An 18,114-nucleotide genomic window follows, 5' to 3' on the forward strand; every position below is an offset into this window, starting at 1 on the left:
TATCAGCAGTTTATTCTGCTGTAGTGTGGGATTTTTTGGCTCCCAACCAGTGCCACAGTGGATGGGAACAGGGCTCAGCTGTGAAAAGCCACCTGTCTCTTCTCTTAGCTTCACTCTCCATCTTTCTCTCGTTCTCCTTCCTTTTTTGTTCCCATACTGCTTTCCCTGTCAGATGAATCTACATTATGGCAGATGATATTAAACTAATGACTATAATTATAGGCACAATATTATGTCATATTTCAATATTAAGCTGAAAGCTGTATGAGTAAGTGCTCATCCCATCTGAGCAATCTTGAAAATGAACAACAATACTTAGTGGGTAGATACAAAAAATAAATAAATAATATGCTGTAAAATAGTAATGAAACACTTAGAAAATCTTTATAATGTTTCTTGTATTGTCACATCAAGCAAAATGAATTTTAATGTAACATTCTTAAGTAAACTGCACATATAAATATTATGTAACAGTGACGAATTCAAATGATTTGTATTTACTTAAAGAAATTTTGTCAGCTTTACTTGAATTTATTTTGTTCATACAACTAAATTGTTATTTGTACAAATTACTCAAAATAGTTGCGTGGACCCAGCTTGACACTGCTGTCCGTAAGTTTTGCCTCTTTGTCACCATCTCTGTTTGAAACCTGCAATTGCAGTTATATGCGGCCTTATTATCGTTACGTGCGTTGTGCATCGGCACAACTCCACAGTGTGGATGAATCTAATGTTTGGTGTCAATCACCACACCAGTGTGGATACTGTACTTCAGAAACATAGATTCTACATCTTGAAAGTATGACCAAAATAAGAATTTTCACCAAAAATGTCATCTGAACAAGTAAGTAACATGTCAGCCACTTTTGTTCTGACCATCTGAGGAAAAAAGCGTTAGGCCTACAATAAATTGTACTGCCAATGGTGATTAAATCTAATGATCGCTTAGCTCGGATCAACAATTGATTGTGGATAATTGTGGATAACCAAAAAAAGTTACCGACTGCAGCTTTAAGTAAATAAAATTTCCAACAATCCAACTATTTTGTATAATGTCAAAAACAATCATTTGATCACAGTTTTAAATCAAAGTGAAGTGACATGGTGACCCATACTTGGAATTTGTGCTCTGCATTTAACCCATCCAAGTACACACACAGCAGTGAACACACACCCGATGCAGTGGGCAGCCATTGCTGCAGCGCCCGGGGAGCAATTGTGCCTTGCTCAAGGGTCTCACCTCAGTCGTGGTATTGAAGGTGGGGAGAGCTCTGGAAATTCACTCCCCTCACCAACAATCCCTGCCGGACCTGAGACTCGAACCCATGACCTTTGGGTTACAAGTCCGACTCTCTATCCATTAGGCCACGACTGATTCGAACTTTATGAAATGATACTCATGTTATGTTGTAACATGTATTATGTTGTGTTGTATTACTTATTTGTAACCTCAGACAGAATCTGTGGACTTTTCATGCATTTTCCCCACTGCTTTTGAGAAAAATATGGAGAATAGCCTACTGTGTAATACATTTCACTGTAAAAAATGATGATAGTATAGTTTTACTGGTAGCTGAAAGCATCAACAATTATCCAAAATACTGTATTTTGGATAAAAGCATCAGCTAAACGAATAAATGTTGTGAGATACCTTGTTCGTAATACTCTCAGAGGACCTGATGCCCCCTTCCTGTCAGGAGAGGAAATAATAACAGGCTAATGCTATTCTCAGTGATAGTGTTTCAATGAAACGATCGCCTTTAGGCATTATCTCCATTCTCTCCACCTAATCAGACAGAATGGACTCTTGTTCGGTCTCCCTCCCAGTCTGGCTTCTTAAAGAGACAGAGCGATACATCAGAGTGAGAAACTCTTGAGGAGCTCTGCCATTGATCTACAGCATGCACACGCACAAACGGATGAGCCACTAAAACAATCTCGACATCACCATTGTTCAGCTCCATCCCATTCACCCTCTCTCCTTTTTCTTGCAGTAGCGATTACCCAAGATAGCGCCGCTCTGAGAAAAGCTCATTATTCCCTCTGAGCCACTGGAAAGGTGAAACAGCCATTCTACTTCAGCTTCTGCAGCTCTGTGATGCCCATTTAGACTGCAGGCACTAGGCGGCTGATATTTTACGTCGCAGCTGTCATTTGTGGATGTTAAGGAGAGGGCTGCAGTTGTTGACACTCTTGCTGTAATTCCTATATGACTTTATGTCCGATCTGCAATACATCAGCATAAAGAGCTGTCTGAACCTCATACATCAAACTGCAGCTATAGTGCAGGTACTCTGTCCAATACCTGTGCATTTATTCAAATGGCCACGTTCACACAGCAGCAGTACTAAATATAGTGGAAATTTCAATGAAAAATGGTTCATTATCTGTTGTCAGTAGTGTAGTGACAACTCACACTGAAGTCTCTTTCAAACCAAGCAGCTTTCTGTTGGTCAGTGTAGCAAATTTGTGTGACCAACTTAACCCGATATGAAATCTGCACAGACAAAATGTAGGAAAGTGAAATGAAAAAAAAAAAAAAAAAAAAAAATCGCAAGGTCTAAAGATGTTTTTTTCAAAAGTTGAACTTCTTTTAACATGGTTTTTGGAATGACATGTCATGCATGAGATGCAGCAAAATACATGAGACCTGAGTGCAATTGTCAAACACGTCCGTCCAGTGGATGTTTACCAAAAATAATGGTGAATAGCGTTCCCTTAGGGTGCTTTCACACCGGCACTTCTGGTGGGCACTCAAGTTTTATTTAAAAATGTAGTCTAGGGACAGTTCATGTGAACTCCGGTATATTTTGCTGCTGATATGTGAACCACTGAATGACATATGATTTGGACAAATTTTGTGTGTGTTGTTCTGTGCTGATGCTTTGGAAACGAACTGGAATCAAACCCAAAGGTTCAAAAGCTATAAAAATGTGGAAAAAAGTGAAGCAAGCAACTATCCATTTTGCTGCATTTTCCTACTTAGTTTTTATCTGATAAAAGGAGTAAACAGTTGTCACTTTGATGACAGTCGTACCATGGTTCTGACCCAAAGAATGCAGTGTTGGTTTGGACCAAGCAATTGAACCAGGTATGAAAGCAAGTGCACTTTCAACCGTAATTTACAAACGTGTGACTCTCAAATGATCCTGTTCATACAACAATTGAGCTTTCACAAGCAGTTTAAGTGTTGTCTGTGTGAATGAACAGCCAAAGTTGAGGCTCGATTCTGTTCTTGCAAAAGTTGTAAATAATGCCTGTATCAGTGACGAAAATAAATATCAGAAGTGGTGACTTTCATAACACTGGAAAGTCTCATTACAGTTAACATGACTTTATTTGATAAACGAGCCCAATAGAGGGATGAATTCATCCATTATCCAACAGTGGCATTGAATTGTTGAGTGTGGAGCAAAGCATTCGGGAGGGATCCAGACCACAAAACTGATAAAGGCTTTGATGGAAGACAGTGTTTGGAAGGGTTCATAACTCCATCTCTGTGAATTATTGGAAACCCCACAGGAATACACAAAATACACACGTCAAGTGTGTGTGCAGTGTAGACTGCCTATAGCACTGTATGACATGACAACTAGTTTTCCAGAGTCCATTTATCCAATACAGGCTAACCAAAATAATAAATTAAGGTTTGAGTCCTGATAATTTAAGGTAGTGAGTTTGCCTATAGAATATATTTAGGACTCTAAAATGTGACTAACTGCTGTTTATACTGCTACTGTGTGGACATTTCCTTATACCAGTATCTATCATGTCACTGACATACAAAAACCTGGAAATTGCAGAAAATAGGGGTTTTGAGTGAACAGAGAGACTCTCTCTGTTTAGACGAGAGAGAGAGAGAGGTGGATGGAACCAAATAATTTTTGGCTGTATATCTAAGAAAATAAAAATAGCAGGAATTATCTCAAATAATTTAAAAATTAAATTCTTAATTCGCAATGCAAAGTCAGATTTTTTTGTTATCTGTTGCAATGGTTACAGGCATTGCTCAACACTATTGGGAGTTAAGGTGCAGTCACATTTACCATTGCTCTGTGAAATTTTGCAGGCAAAATCCAGTAATTTCAATAGAAATCTGTGGAATTATGAATTTCATATGAAGGTAAAAAAAAAAAAAAAATTCCATATAGATTGGAATATAGGTTTAAGACAATCACAATTTGCCATGTTCGCAGTGTTTATATGTGAATAAAAGCTTAAATTAAATATCATATTGTCATCATTAGGGGTGTAACAATACATCGATATAGATTGATACATCGATCTAATGTCTAACGATCCGATGCATCGATGCAATGCGTAAAAAATCGATACCTGTGGGCTAATTACAGAGGCACCTTTGTTTTAACACTCTCCACATTTTCACACAATATCAGTCTATGCATTATCGCCAACGCATGCATTCTCATTTAAACTACCTTTCAGAATTTGTGAAAGACATTCAGGACAGTTGATGGAACTGTCACTGAAAGAATACGGTCAATAAACCAAAAAGCATTCTGCACACGGGATGCGCGCAAGTGCTTTGTGCCGCTCTGTATTAGAGCCTTTATAATAAATTTGCACAATGAAAGAATATTAATAGCCTGTCTTGTTTTGTCCTACCTATAATATGTTGTTGCTTCATTAAAAACCTGCGCTATACATTTAAAAAATGTTTTTAATTATGTGTGTGTGTGTGTGTATGTGTGTGTGTGTGTGTGTGTGTGTGTGTGTGTGTGTGTGTGTGTGTGTGTGTGTGTGTGTGTGTGTGTGTTTTTACATTACACATTTTAGCACAGAACTAAAATACTTTCTTGACTGTTGTCATGTCATAATCTATCATTAGATTACTGTGTGAATTTTTTATTTGTGGATGTCCCAATCAGGGTTAAGGATGTGAAATTTTGAAATAAATGTTTGTTATATATTTTGGTTGCAGTTGTGAGTTAATAAAAATTTAACTGGTTGTGTAAAATAGGCTCAAAATATCGAAATATTGATCGAATCGTATCGTATCATAATCGTATGACATAACTTTTTGAGGTATCGGAAAATATCGAATCGCTGGCTATGCGATTCGATATTGTATCGAATCATGATGAACTGTCCGATTTACACCCCTAGTCATCATGTCTCTTCAGAAGATTGATTTGTTTGATTCGTATGGATAACTTTTATGATATCTTTATGTACTTTTTTAAACTTGATTACAAATGTTGATTATATAATGAAAAAATCTTGACTTGTATTCTGAAGATGAACAAAACCCTTGCGATTTGCGATCACATGAGTGTGAGTAAACAGAATTTACGTGAACTATCCCACAATCAACCTCACATTTCTGTTTTCTCTCAAACAGTTGTTGTTCTATAACAGGTCTGAAAAAGCTGAACCCCCTTTTTTTTGCTAAGTGCTGCTCTAGTTTTAGCTGCAGTAACACCCCACCCCCCATTCTCTTTTAAAGTGGTTTTGTTACAACAATGCAAATCTAAGCTCTTCAGCTGATGCTTAATTGAAAAAAAATGTATCATTTAATTAGGAGCACATTCCCTCTGAGACAAAAAGACTGATACAATGTGTGTGCGCGTGCTATTTACTGCCTCAATTGTATGCGGATCATGAGGGAGCAGTGTGTATTTTCTCTCATAGCAATGCATTAGAAGGATCACCCCTTAAGCTGGCCTGATTAGACTATCTCATAGTCTCGCCTTTCCTCCAGAGATCAATCTCATCATGTCCTGCGCCGTAATACTTTATACCACTGTGACAACGCATTACATACCATAGAACATCCTAAATATTTTGTCTATTCACTTCCAAATTACATATGACAATTGTTATATTGCTGCAATGCACCCTATTCACTCTGAAGGACAGAGCTCCTGAATTTAGAGGGATTTGCTCTCATAGGTGATGCATTTAGAACAAATATACTACTGAACCTTCATTTTGTGGAAAGTATACTTTTGCATCAAATATCAATCCTTTATAATTCTCTTTCCATTGATTGGAGTCCTTGGCTGCATGAGAACAAGTGAGCATTTTAGAATCTATGGCAAAATCACATAAATGGCAAACAAACTGCAAAATTGCTTCCTTTAACTGATGATTGTTTTTACGCTGTAACGGCCTTGGGAAAGAGAAATTCAGTTGAAGGGTCACTAACAAAGGTTTTTACTTCACTACTTTCTACAGCATAATATTTTACTTCTTACTTCACTACATTTCATAAAAACATCCCATTCCTTGTTACTTGAACTGAACAAAATGCGATAGCAGTGTCCGATTCATGAACGAGATGATTCTTTTCAATTATAAATTGGTTCGCAAATCACGCTTTATGATTTATTTGTGAATTGGACTGATCCAATTGCAGCAGTTCTTGAGTCATCTACTCACTGATTCAATGATCTGGTCAGAGTGAGTTTTCAGGAAACAATTCACAAGTCTGACTCAAAATTAGCTGAGAATGTGAGATCCTTGGAGTATGACTGACAGCAAAAGTAAATGAAAATCATATTTAGTTGTTTGTGAACTAAATGTTGTAAAAGAGTGAGCTGTTTAAGCACATTGTATGAAATGCTTGAATGTGGACATGTTCATATTTGTGAATTACCATCTGAGCGGGGTATGCCTAACGTTAAAATAACACAAATGAAAGCCCATGCATGTTCCCTGCTGCCATAACAGTTTCAAATGACGTTTTTTCTTAAAATGTTAACGCATTTTGCACTGTATGTGATGTCTGTTTTTATATAGTGTTTATATTTTTCAAAACATTTACAAACATTTCTTCATTTTTAAATATTACATGATATATTTTGTTATTTTTACCTGTTTGCACACTTGAATTATCAGTAATTATTAGTAGTTTGACAAGTTATGGTTATAAAATAAAATGTTTTCAGATAAATGTGAAACTAGTGTTGGTTACTTGACAACTCATAAAGATGTAAGGCTGACCTGTAACCCATTAAAGCTCTATCTGCATATCTAGTACTTTTTACTTTTAATACTTAAAGTCCCCTTGTAGTCAAATATTTTATCCATTTTGGTTAAAACTCATCTTTGATCACCAAAGTGAAATATAAAAAAAAAAAAAATTCTGTGAAAAAAATGTCTTAAAATAACCTGAATGTAACTTTACACCCTTGCTTCATTTAATATACATGGATCTATGAATATGCTAATTAGCCACGCCTCCACTCACTCGCACAAGCTCAGAGATCCACTTGGTTAACTTACTAAGTAAAAGCAGAACAGTGGTATCGCTTTTTACATCGGACACATAACGGTAATTAATATGATTAGCCTTTTGCTTCACTACATTATCATACAGCTGCTAATAATGTGTTGCTATTATTACAAACCTTGATGCTGTTTTCGAGCCAGACAGCTGTCTTCTAAAAATCTGTATCCTTAGAAATGCTTTGAACACCTTAGAACATCATTGGAGAAAGGCATAACATTGTAATATTCATCATACACCCACCATATTGCTAAATCTACCCTGATACTCCCTTGCTTCAGAGCGGTCATGGTTAATGATATGCTAAAACCAGCCGGCACGCTGACGTGATTGGTTACAAGGTAGTTTGTGATGTCACAAACACCAGCGATTTCAAACTATGTTTTTTAAACTGTCTTTAGATCACTGCAGTTTTAAACAGAAAATACTCAGAAATGTGATGACTTATGAATTTGCACATGATTTGTCTTAAAGCATAGTAAAAACACCACATATATATATAAACAACATTAAAAACTTGATTTTCACCACATGTGGACTTTAACATTAATCAAGTTCTTTTGTACTTTTACTTTTTGTACTTTTACTAAGTCAAATTGAGTACTTTATACTTTTACTGGAGTAATATTTTAATATCTGTACATTTACTCAAGTACTTAATTTGTGTATTTCGTCCACCGCTGGTAATGAAAGTACCATTTGGAACAGAGAGCAGCAGTGGATTACTAGAAGTAAAAATTCCATTACTTTACTCAATAGAGAAATAGATTTTTAATGATTCTGCATAAAACTTTCAAGGCAGGCCGACCACTCCCATGAAGCATTGTGAATGAAATGAAATAATCAAGTCGGTCTTGCTCTCCAACTTCTTAAGGTCATGTGAAAACTATGCAGGAAACTACTGCTTGAAACGGTTATTGTTGTGTACTGTGTTGCGATTCACATTCTACTTCCTAAAAAAAAAATAGTAGCAGTGATCAGTCCTGAGCAGTAATTGGTAAAATAGAGTTTCATTCTTAAATATAGCCCAAGTTTAAGCTTGCATTGCTAGTCCAATAGTTTAAGTCACTTAAAATTGAATAGTTTTAAAACTGTAAATATATATAGTGTGACATCCAGTATATTGTGGTCAATTTGAATGTGAATTTCACAATGTGAGTTTGAATGGACATCTATTCAGGAATCAATTTCCAGTTCTCAATCTTTCAGCCTTTCCATTTCTATTGTTAGGCATTTTATTCAGTAGATACATAAAAATGCACGATATTAAGTGAAATGCAGTAATTACTCATGACTCCCTGTAGCTTGCCTGAAAAACACAATCCTTTCAGTTCTGCCTGCACATTAAATTTACTTATGTGTGTTTTTAGAGGAAAGTGGGCTTGTAATTGTCTTTTGTATGTCTTTTTTCAGCTTGTTTCACTGGTTCCAATGTATTTTGGTTACCAGGGTGGTCACTACAGTCACAATGTACTCAAAGGTTGTTTTTTCCCTCACAGAAAGTGTCTGACACTCTCAGACAGGTAAACAAGCAAACATATAAAAGCACATCATTGGTTTTTCTGAGCTAGGTGGCTGCAGTTATTGAGCATCCAATGACCTACCAATGCAAACCAGGTCCATGAAGCCGTACATGGCATAACAGATCTGGAAGAGCAGGTCCTGCCGTTGCCACTTGGCCGAGGGGCTGAGGGAGGACCACACCAGCCAGGAGATACTGGCTATCAGGAACAGGGAACCCAGAACAGCTGCAGCTATCTGTACTTTCTCTATCACTGTCAAAGAGATGGCCTGCCACTGGGGAAACAAACAAAACAACAACAACAAAAAAGGGATGAAGACAGTACAGTACACACATGAAAAACAAGACACTGCAAAATAGTAAACAGAAAAAAATAAGTGACTTAATATAGGTACCCCATGGAAGGGTCCCAAAAAAGTGGTACGGTACGGTTCGGAATTAGGGTACCATTCACTACTTCTGACAATGGAAACGGCATTGCATACCGTACTGAACTGTACTTTACCATACCGCTCGGTGGAAACGAGGCATTAGATTAATGCAGGGGTATCAAAAGTTTGCAAATCTTTCAAAAGTTTGAGCTCTGTAAGATTTTTGTGAAGAACATTTATTTAGCAAGGAGGCATTAAATTTATCTAGATATTAATATTTCACAATATTATTGTTTTTACTGTATTTTTGATTAAATAAATGCAGCATTGGTGGGCAGAAGAAACAAAAATATATTTTTAAAAAATCTTACCAACATTATTTTAAAGCTGCACTATGGAATCTTTGAGATGAAAATGAATAAAATTCCATTATTGAGCAAGTACATAAAAAAACAAAAACTCACCTAAATTCACTATGTTAAGCTTGCAATAATGATTTATATTTTGAGCAGTTGGGATGGATTTGGAATTATTAATTAGAATAATTAAATCAGAATAATTCATTCTTGCAGTTTTACATTATTTTCATAAACTAAAATATGATCTGTCTACTTGATCAGACAACTTAAAAAAAAAAGGTTTTTTCTGTAATTTTGTCTCAACTACAGATGCAGACAGAGAGGCCAAAGTTCTGTAGTACACCATTAAAATAATAACTAAAACAAAGAAGAAAATGTCCTATTCATCATCTGAAGGTCAGATCAAAAGAAAATAAAAAGATAAAAAGTAAAATCAGTGAGAGCAGACGCTTTGAACCCAGACAAGCAAATTAAATCATATGAGCTGACACAATATGAAAGGAATAAAATAACACACTGCTAATACTCTCAGTATTATGGTGGTACAATAACACACTGACGGTATCAGATGGCTATTTTCTGGTACTGAATGACTACCATATTCATATATAATACATGGTATGCCAAGGTGCACTATATGGCCAAAGTATGTGAACATCACCTTGTAATGAATGTGTTTTCTATTTCCATCAAGTTTAAAGCCACGTAATGTCCAAACAATGGGGCAAACAATGTTTTCTTTTCCAACTTAGCAATGCTCTCTGCACAAAGCAGCATCTATAAAGAAATGATTTACTGACTCTGGTGTGGAGGAACTTGGCTGGCCTTCACAAAATGCCAACCTGAAACTCAATGAACACCTTCGGGATGACTGTGAGCCAAGCCCCATCGTATAAAATCAGTGTCTGACCTCACTGACGCTCTGGAGTCTAAATGAGAGCAATGTTCCCTGCAACCATGTTTTGAAATATAGTGGAAAGCCTTGCCAGAAGAGTGGAAGGGAGGATTGATGCCTTATTAATGCCCATGGTTATATGAAATGAAATGTCCATGGTGTTCAGCAGTGGCGGCTCATCAGGGGAGGCAAGGGAGGCGCAGCCTACACAAAATTTTGAGGAGAAAATGGGAGAAAGGTAATTTAATGTAAATAAAATTCCCAGTAATTCATTTCATTTCATGTCTCAGAGTGTGTATTTTTTGTGTGTAAATTCACCGCTGTAACACCATAACATGTTGCTGAAATCGAAAGCACTGCTGTTCTTTTGTGAACGCGTTGAATCTGCCGATGTCATTACAACCGCAGGATATAGAGAAGGGGGTCACCGTGATTTTGCCAAGTAAGAAATGTTCCTGGATCAACATCTTTGTGGATCCTGGAACTACATTCCAATCACCCAATCAGATTTGAGGGACAAGTTTACCATTTATGTCAAGTCTAGGCTTGCAACCAGGGTTAGGTGCTTCTACATCAGTGTTATTCACCAATCTTTCCCCTCTGATTTTAGGGATAAGTTATGGGTAGGATTAGGTCTAGGGGTGGGAATAGGGTTAAGACTAAATTTTCAGACTAGAATATTGTTCCAGGATCAATATGTTGATCCAGGAACATGTCTTACTTGGCAAAATGACCAGAGAAGGGGAGGGGGAGCCACATCCAGAGTCGGGCTCTGTCTTGTGCCTCAGTTGGTAAAAAATTTGCCAATCACCTTCAAGTGTTTTACATTCAGCGCTTAGGTGAGTTGAGAAAAAATACATTGCAGGGGAGGTTAGCCTCCCTTGGTATATCAACCAATTATCGAAGAGAGAGATAGTTTGAACTGCTAACGCTGGGCTGTTAATGTATCAAGTATCTTAATTATGGAGAGTAGCGATATTGAATATTTGATCGCCAACAAATTTACCAAGCTATCATTCAAACAGTCTACAAATTAAAAATAAAGGAAGACTGGAATTGGAAATATATAGGCTACAGCAGCCAGCTTCAATAAACGGCCCAACACACTCTCTTAACACAGACATTTAAGGAAGGATGTATGTTTTTTTAGGTGAGTTATATTTGTATTATCTTGTATCTGTGTGATTTTCTTTAAATTTTCTGTCTATAAGTGAGCAAAAAGCCAATTTAAATGAGTTAAGCTAATACTAATAATAATAATCCTCAGCAGGGGATCCCCAGAACACTAGAGTTTAGCGTGCCTCCTCTATTTTAAAACCCACGAGCTGTATACTGTTTTGGCCATGTAGTGCACTGCAAAGAATACCTGCAAGGTTTTATGTTTTACTCCGTTACATATGTAAGTACATTTTTTTATTTGGACTTCAGTGTTTTTTCATTTTAAGGATTTTTTTTTTCTTCGCTACATTTCAAAGCATGATAACAAATCTTTCTTCACGTAGAGCCAATTCTTTTCAATGAACTACAACTACTGATTCAATAACTCAAGTTAACAAATCTACAAAATTCATAATAATGTCAGACTAGGCTCTAACCTATTTCAATCTGTGTGACTGGGGCATTAGACCTCTCTCTCTGTAAATAGGTATTCTGAGCAGGAGTATATCAAATAAATAACTAAAATCATATAGATCAGGGGCCGTATTCACAAAACATTTTATCTTACCACTAAGAGTTCTCCTAAATAGCAATAAAAGTTCTTAGCTAAGAGTTTTCTCTTAAAACCTATTCACAAAGCTGCTGAGACAAACTTTTACTAAGGAATAGACTGAAGTCTTAAGCTAAGAGTAAGGGTGGGGTTGACCTCGTTGCTATGGAGTAAACACTCAGTGATTGGCTGATGGGGGAGGAGTCAGCGATTTAATCATAGAAATATTGTAGAATGAGGTGTCATGTTTCCAAATTAAAATAAAGGTTTAAAAATACAAATGTTGTATTATTATTATTGCATTATTAATAGTTTTTTTAATAAAATTGTTGCCATAGTCAAAATAAAATGTTGCCATATTGTTGCCATAAAGGTTTTAAAATGTAGGCTGTCACTAATTCTAGTATATACAGTTAATTGTCCACCTCTTGGATGTCTTCATCTCAAGGGAATGCAGAATTCAAGCAACACATTATATATATAGCAACACATTATATATATATATATATATATATATATTTTTTTTTTTTTTTTTTTTTTTTTTACTCTATTCAGTCATTTGTAAGTATGAACTCATGAAAACCATTGCCACAGATAATCAGACAATATTTATTTATTTATTTATTTGTTAAAGTTTTTTTTTTTTTTGGCGTCTCATCGTAGATTCAAATCTATAAATCAAAATGTATTGCATTTATGAAGAAAAGGTTCAGCACCCAAGGCTCTATCGCTATTGCCTCAATGGTGTATAGTGTCTTTGGATGGATTAGGACTGTTTGTGATTTGGTCTTAGGGACTTAGGAGTCCTCTTGAATACTCCTAACGTTTCACAGACTTAGGAGCTAGTTTTAGCGCTAAAATGCTTTGTGAAATACTCTTAGAGCAAAAATTTAGGACTCCTAAAATTAGGACTGACACACCCATTAATTTTAAGAGTTTCTCCTAAATCGGCAAGTTAGGAGCTACTTTTAGCCTTAAGATGTTTTGTGAATACGGCCCCAGTTTTGTACTTTTAAAACATTACTATTTAAATTGAAATGGATTACTTTTACTTGAGTAATATTTCATCAGGGTACACAGAATTACAATGGAACATATAAAACAAAAACAATGATGGTAATAATGGTGTCATAGTATTGTGTCCAGTATAATAATACCTTGTATTTTGTTGTACTAAGTCCACAGAAAGCTCAGGCAAGCTGCCTGAAGTTACCAGTTACCTGAAGCGGGTTCTTGGTGCTGATGGCGATGACCTGGTATTTGTAGTAGCAGAGTTCGCAGCTCCAGGATCCTCTCTCACTAATCCACTTTATAAGACAGGGCTCATGAGTGCAGCGAACAGAACCACTACAGCGACATGGGCTCAGCAGCTCCCCCTGCAGGATACAACACATGCTCACATTAGCAGTAGCAAATCTCCCTAACTTATGAAATAATTCTGAAACTAAAAATTATATAAACACCCAGGTCGATGATAAATAAGACAACAATATTGTCACACTGTCTATGGTTCAATACAAAATGTTTGACGTAGATATAAAGACTAAAAAAGACGTAGATAGACTAAACAAGACAAAGTGTGGTTAATCAGTAACTAAGTAAACTAACAGAGAGTAATTGAGGAAAACTGAAATGAAACACAAGGAACAAAGATGTAGGAATGAAAAACAAAGATACCAAACATAACCCTGACAAATATAGTTTTGGCAGTGACTATTTGCACTAAGTGTAAATAGCAACAAAAAGTATTTTCTTTGCAGCTATAGATGCTATTTAGTGGTGTATTGCAGTATATTATAAAACATTATGCAATAATAACAACATATGCAGTGTATTTGATTATGTTTAGTTAGTGTGTAATGTTGCTGTTAGAGCGTAAACAACATCTGCAAAGTTACGACACTCAAAGTTAAATGCAAAGGGAGATATTTTCTTCTAAATAATTTGCTTATTAAGGACTACAACAAACTGCTGGTAGGGACTACAATGAGCTTCTTCCTGGGTTAGTGACATCACTAACCCTAAAATTTACATAAACCCTGCCCCCAAGAACATGCAACAAACGGGGCGAGGCCATGTTGGGCTGCTTTAGAGAAGAGGAAGAGTTGTTTGTAGTAGAGTGTTGTTACAATGCCGTCATTAACACGACAGCACATGCTAGTCACTGAGTTGAATCAACTCCACAGCAACTACAAAATTTATCCACTAACCATTCAGAAACATCCAGTTGCATTCTAAATGTTGTAACTTCTTCCTGAGTCTCTCCATCAGTGTGTGAATCTGGATTGATCAATGTAAGGCTGAACACTGTTACTAACAATCGTCATTTTGGCTGCATAAGATTCTCCAGCTTTGTTGATGTAGTTGAGCAAACGAAGCACGAGCTGTTAAAGCTCTTTTGGAAAGCTGGCTGGGAGCAGCAGCTCATTTGCATTTAAAGGGACACAGAAAAACAGTGCCTTTTTACTCACATCCATATTTGACAAGCTATAATAAAAGATGTGTGGGGTATTTTGAGCTGATACTTCACAGACACATTCGGGGGGCACCAGAGACTTATATTACATCTTGTAAAAAGGGCATAATAGGTCCCCTTTAAAATCATAAATGGATGCTGCCTTATTGGGACATTGCTAATAAAAATATCATAACTGGACCTTCCGGTGAAACAATAGACTCTCTAGCCTGGTGACACATGCAGGACTTCTCCAATCATTTAGTCCTCTTAAAGGATTCTTCTTCATTCTTAAAGGATTCCTCTTGCCTCTGTTTATGTGTGCAACGCCCACATCTCAAAATCAACTACCAAGTCTCTGTGGTACATCATGTACATCACAATATGGAAGAAAGGATCTGTCGCTACTTCCTTTTCATTGTAACTTTAAAGGGAGAGTTCACCCAAAAAATGAAAATTTGATGTTTATCTGCTTACCCCCAGGGCATCCAAGACGTAGGTTTTTTCTTAAGTAGAACAAAAATTCTGATTTTTAACTGCAACCGCTGCCATCTGTCAGTCAAATAATGGGAGTGAATGGGAACATCTTCTATAAGAGTAAATAAAACTTGCTTTGACAAATCCAAATTAAACCCTGCGGCTCGTGACGACACATTGATGTCCTAAGACACGAAACCATCGGTTTGTGCAAGAAACTGAACAGCATTTATATCATTTCTTTACCTCTAATACACCACTATGTCCAACTGCATTCAGCACTCCTTTAGTGATGTCTGATCGCGCTCTGACAACGGCAGTGATGTCTCGCGCATATACTTCAATGAGTGCGAGACATCACTGTCGTTGTCAGAGCGCGATCAGACATCACTAAAGGAGTTTTCACTAAAGTTTTATTTACTGTTATAGAAGATTTTCCCATCCACTCCCATTATTTGACTGACAGACAGCAGCGGTTGCAGTTAAAAATCATAATTTGTGTTCTACTGAAGAAAAAAAGTCCTCTACATCTTGGATGCCCTGGGGGTAAGCAGATAAACATCAAATTTTCATTTTTGAGTGAACTATCCCTTTAAGGTGCTTTCACATTTACAGTTCCTCTGTGAAAGTTTGTGGGGTTGAAATCTAGCCTTTTTGATAAGAATCTACGTAATCCTAACTTTTGCGTGAAAGTTGTAAAAAAATCCACTCACAGAGTTTGTTCATATTTAAGTTGGTCACATTAATTTTTGGTGTTAACCAAAAGAAAGCTGCTTGGCAACTTCTGCGTGAGATGTGCTTCACACAACTTTACAATATTGCCAATGGATTTTTTTATCTGAATTTTTTATAATTAATATAAAAAAATATAAAAAAAAATAAAAATAATTAATTATAAAATTATAAAATAAATATGTTTTTGGAGAGTCGCAGCACATGACATTTTACAAGCTGAATTAACCTTGCCTTTTCATAAAAAAAGTCAAATGATCTGATATTATATAATTTTCTGTCTTAGCAGACCAAACGTTTTTCAAATGTGACCCTGGACCACAAAACCAGTCATAAGTCACACAGGCATATGTTGCCAACAATAGCCAACAATACATTGTATGGGTCAAAATAATTTATTTTTCTTTTATAGAAAAAATCATTAGGATATTAAGTAAAGATCATGTTCCATGAAGATATTTTGTAAATTTCCTACTGTAAATATATCAAAATGTATTTTTGTGAGTGGATATGCATTGCTAATGACTTAATTTGGACAACTTTAAAGGCAATTTTCTCAATATTTTGATTTTTTTTTTTTTTTTTTTTTTCACTTTCAAATTTTCAAATAGTTGTATCTTGGCCAAATGTTGTCCTATCCTAACAAACCATACATCAATGGAAAGCTTATTTATTCAGCAATTCCATTGACCCTTATGACTGGTTTTGTGGTCCAGAATCACAAATATTAACAAGTAGAAGCAGTTCATTATAACAGTACAGTGTTGTATCACACTAACATTTAGCCTATATAAAAAATGTAAAACTTTCAAAACATGCTCATCATATAGTCAAGCCATTGTATGTATGAATCGCATTTGAATGTATTTTTGAATGTAAGTTAATTGATCCGGACTAAAGTGTCATGTCACTGACCCATCCATTAGTACAAATTATTAATGGGCTCGACTTAAGAGTCCACAGATACTGGTGGACTGTTACTAGGGACATTACCTCAGTGACCTTCACAAGAACTGTACCCATGAGACGTTCAGTTGGGGAAGATGTTTAACAGTGCTGCTTGCCTTGTTTAAAAAAAACAAGAACAGAGCTATGTCCAGTTTGACTTGAACAGATAATAAAAATGCAAGATTCTCTTTTCAGCAGCAAAGGGACATCATTTGATTGATTGCTACTTTGCAACCCATGCATGTGAATCATGCATAAACTGAGACAACAAACCTACTGCCTCAAAATCACATGTCTTACTGCAGGCTTAAACATTTCTATTGCTGCATGTCAAAATATCTTCACAGAAGCCTCACAGCAGTATTTACAATGTTTCAAAACACAGCACATCTCAAAAGTACCTCATAGTGAGGTCTGTGTGGGTGACAAATAGTTGCCTAATCCAGAGTGTGTTTATTCTTAGCTCATTTAACCAGTGCAAAGAATATCTGTACATCCGTCTGCTACTGTCAAAATTACAGATTTAATTACACAAGTGCTAACATTGATCAGAGCAAATTCCTTTAATTAACACCTTTGCTTTGTGAATAGGAACCAGACACAATGACAGCATCTATTATTTGGCCTTACAAACGCATACACATACATGTACATACATCCACACATCCCAACACCATAATGAGGGATGATCAGATAAAAGCATCTGTTGGGTCCCTGGCAGCAGTGTGCTGGGACTTGCTCACTGATTGGAGCGGAGTCAAACTGATCCCAGTGGCACTGATAGAAATTACCTTACTGTGCTGATCAGACTTGGTGCACTGTCTCTTTTATATTGCTTCAGTTTAGCACCTAGTTAAGGGGGACTGAATTTCCATAAGTGTAAATTATTTACTCAGAGCATTCTTAGAAAAAGACGTTTAGGGAGAGATCAAGTTTTGCAGCATAAGAAAACACAGATCATACTTTACCCTGGAGCTCTGAGGAGCAGCGCTAATGAGCGTTGTTTCCAGCAGTCGGCTTCATGTCCCTCACTGAAATGACACACTCATTTTGCTCTACATGCACACAGTTATGACCATTGTCTTTAACAAGACACTCATTCATAAACTGCTGAAAAACTTTGAACCACTTTTGCTCACGTATCTCTTGTAAAACCTACATTTTTGCTCAGCTGCTGCAGTTTTACTTTCATTGACACAAATCAAGATTAGAGGGGACAGCTGCTTAGATTTTTGTCTGTTCATTACTGTCATAAGGCTTTGGAAGACTTAAAATATTGTCGCTGTAGGCTGGAAACCTTGTATGCCCAAAACCACTGTCAAAGTTGACATTGTGGCTTTATATATGGTCAGACACTTGCATGTGTCCTTATATTATTAACATTTTACTAAAATC

General features: G+C 36.3%; 1 protein-coding gene across 1 annotated transcript in view; it reads right to left on the bottom strand.

Annotated features, from left to right (window-relative positions):
* Positions 1–18,114, bottom strand: part of marchf4a (membrane-associated ring finger (C3HC4) 4a) — a 58,659-nt gene that overhangs the window by 22,379 nt on the left and 18,166 nt on the right. Inside the window, exons 2-3 of the mRNA XM_067404841.1 lie at positions 13,328–13,483; positions 8,857–9,049 (exon numbers count right to left, since the gene is read on the bottom strand). Of these exons, the coding sequence (XP_067260942.1) occupies positions 8,857–9,049; positions 13,328–13,483 (349 nt within the window). The remainder of the gene's footprint in view (positions 1–8,856; positions 9,050–13,327; positions 13,484–18,114) is intronic.

This window comes from Chanodichthys erythropterus, chromosome 12, assembly GCF_024489055.1.
Source record: "Chanodichthys erythropterus isolate Z2021 chromosome 12, ASM2448905v1, whole genome shotgun sequence".
Classification (NCBI taxonomy): domain Eukaryota; kingdom Metazoa; phylum Chordata; class Actinopteri; order Cypriniformes; family Xenocyprididae; genus Chanodichthys; species Chanodichthys erythropterus.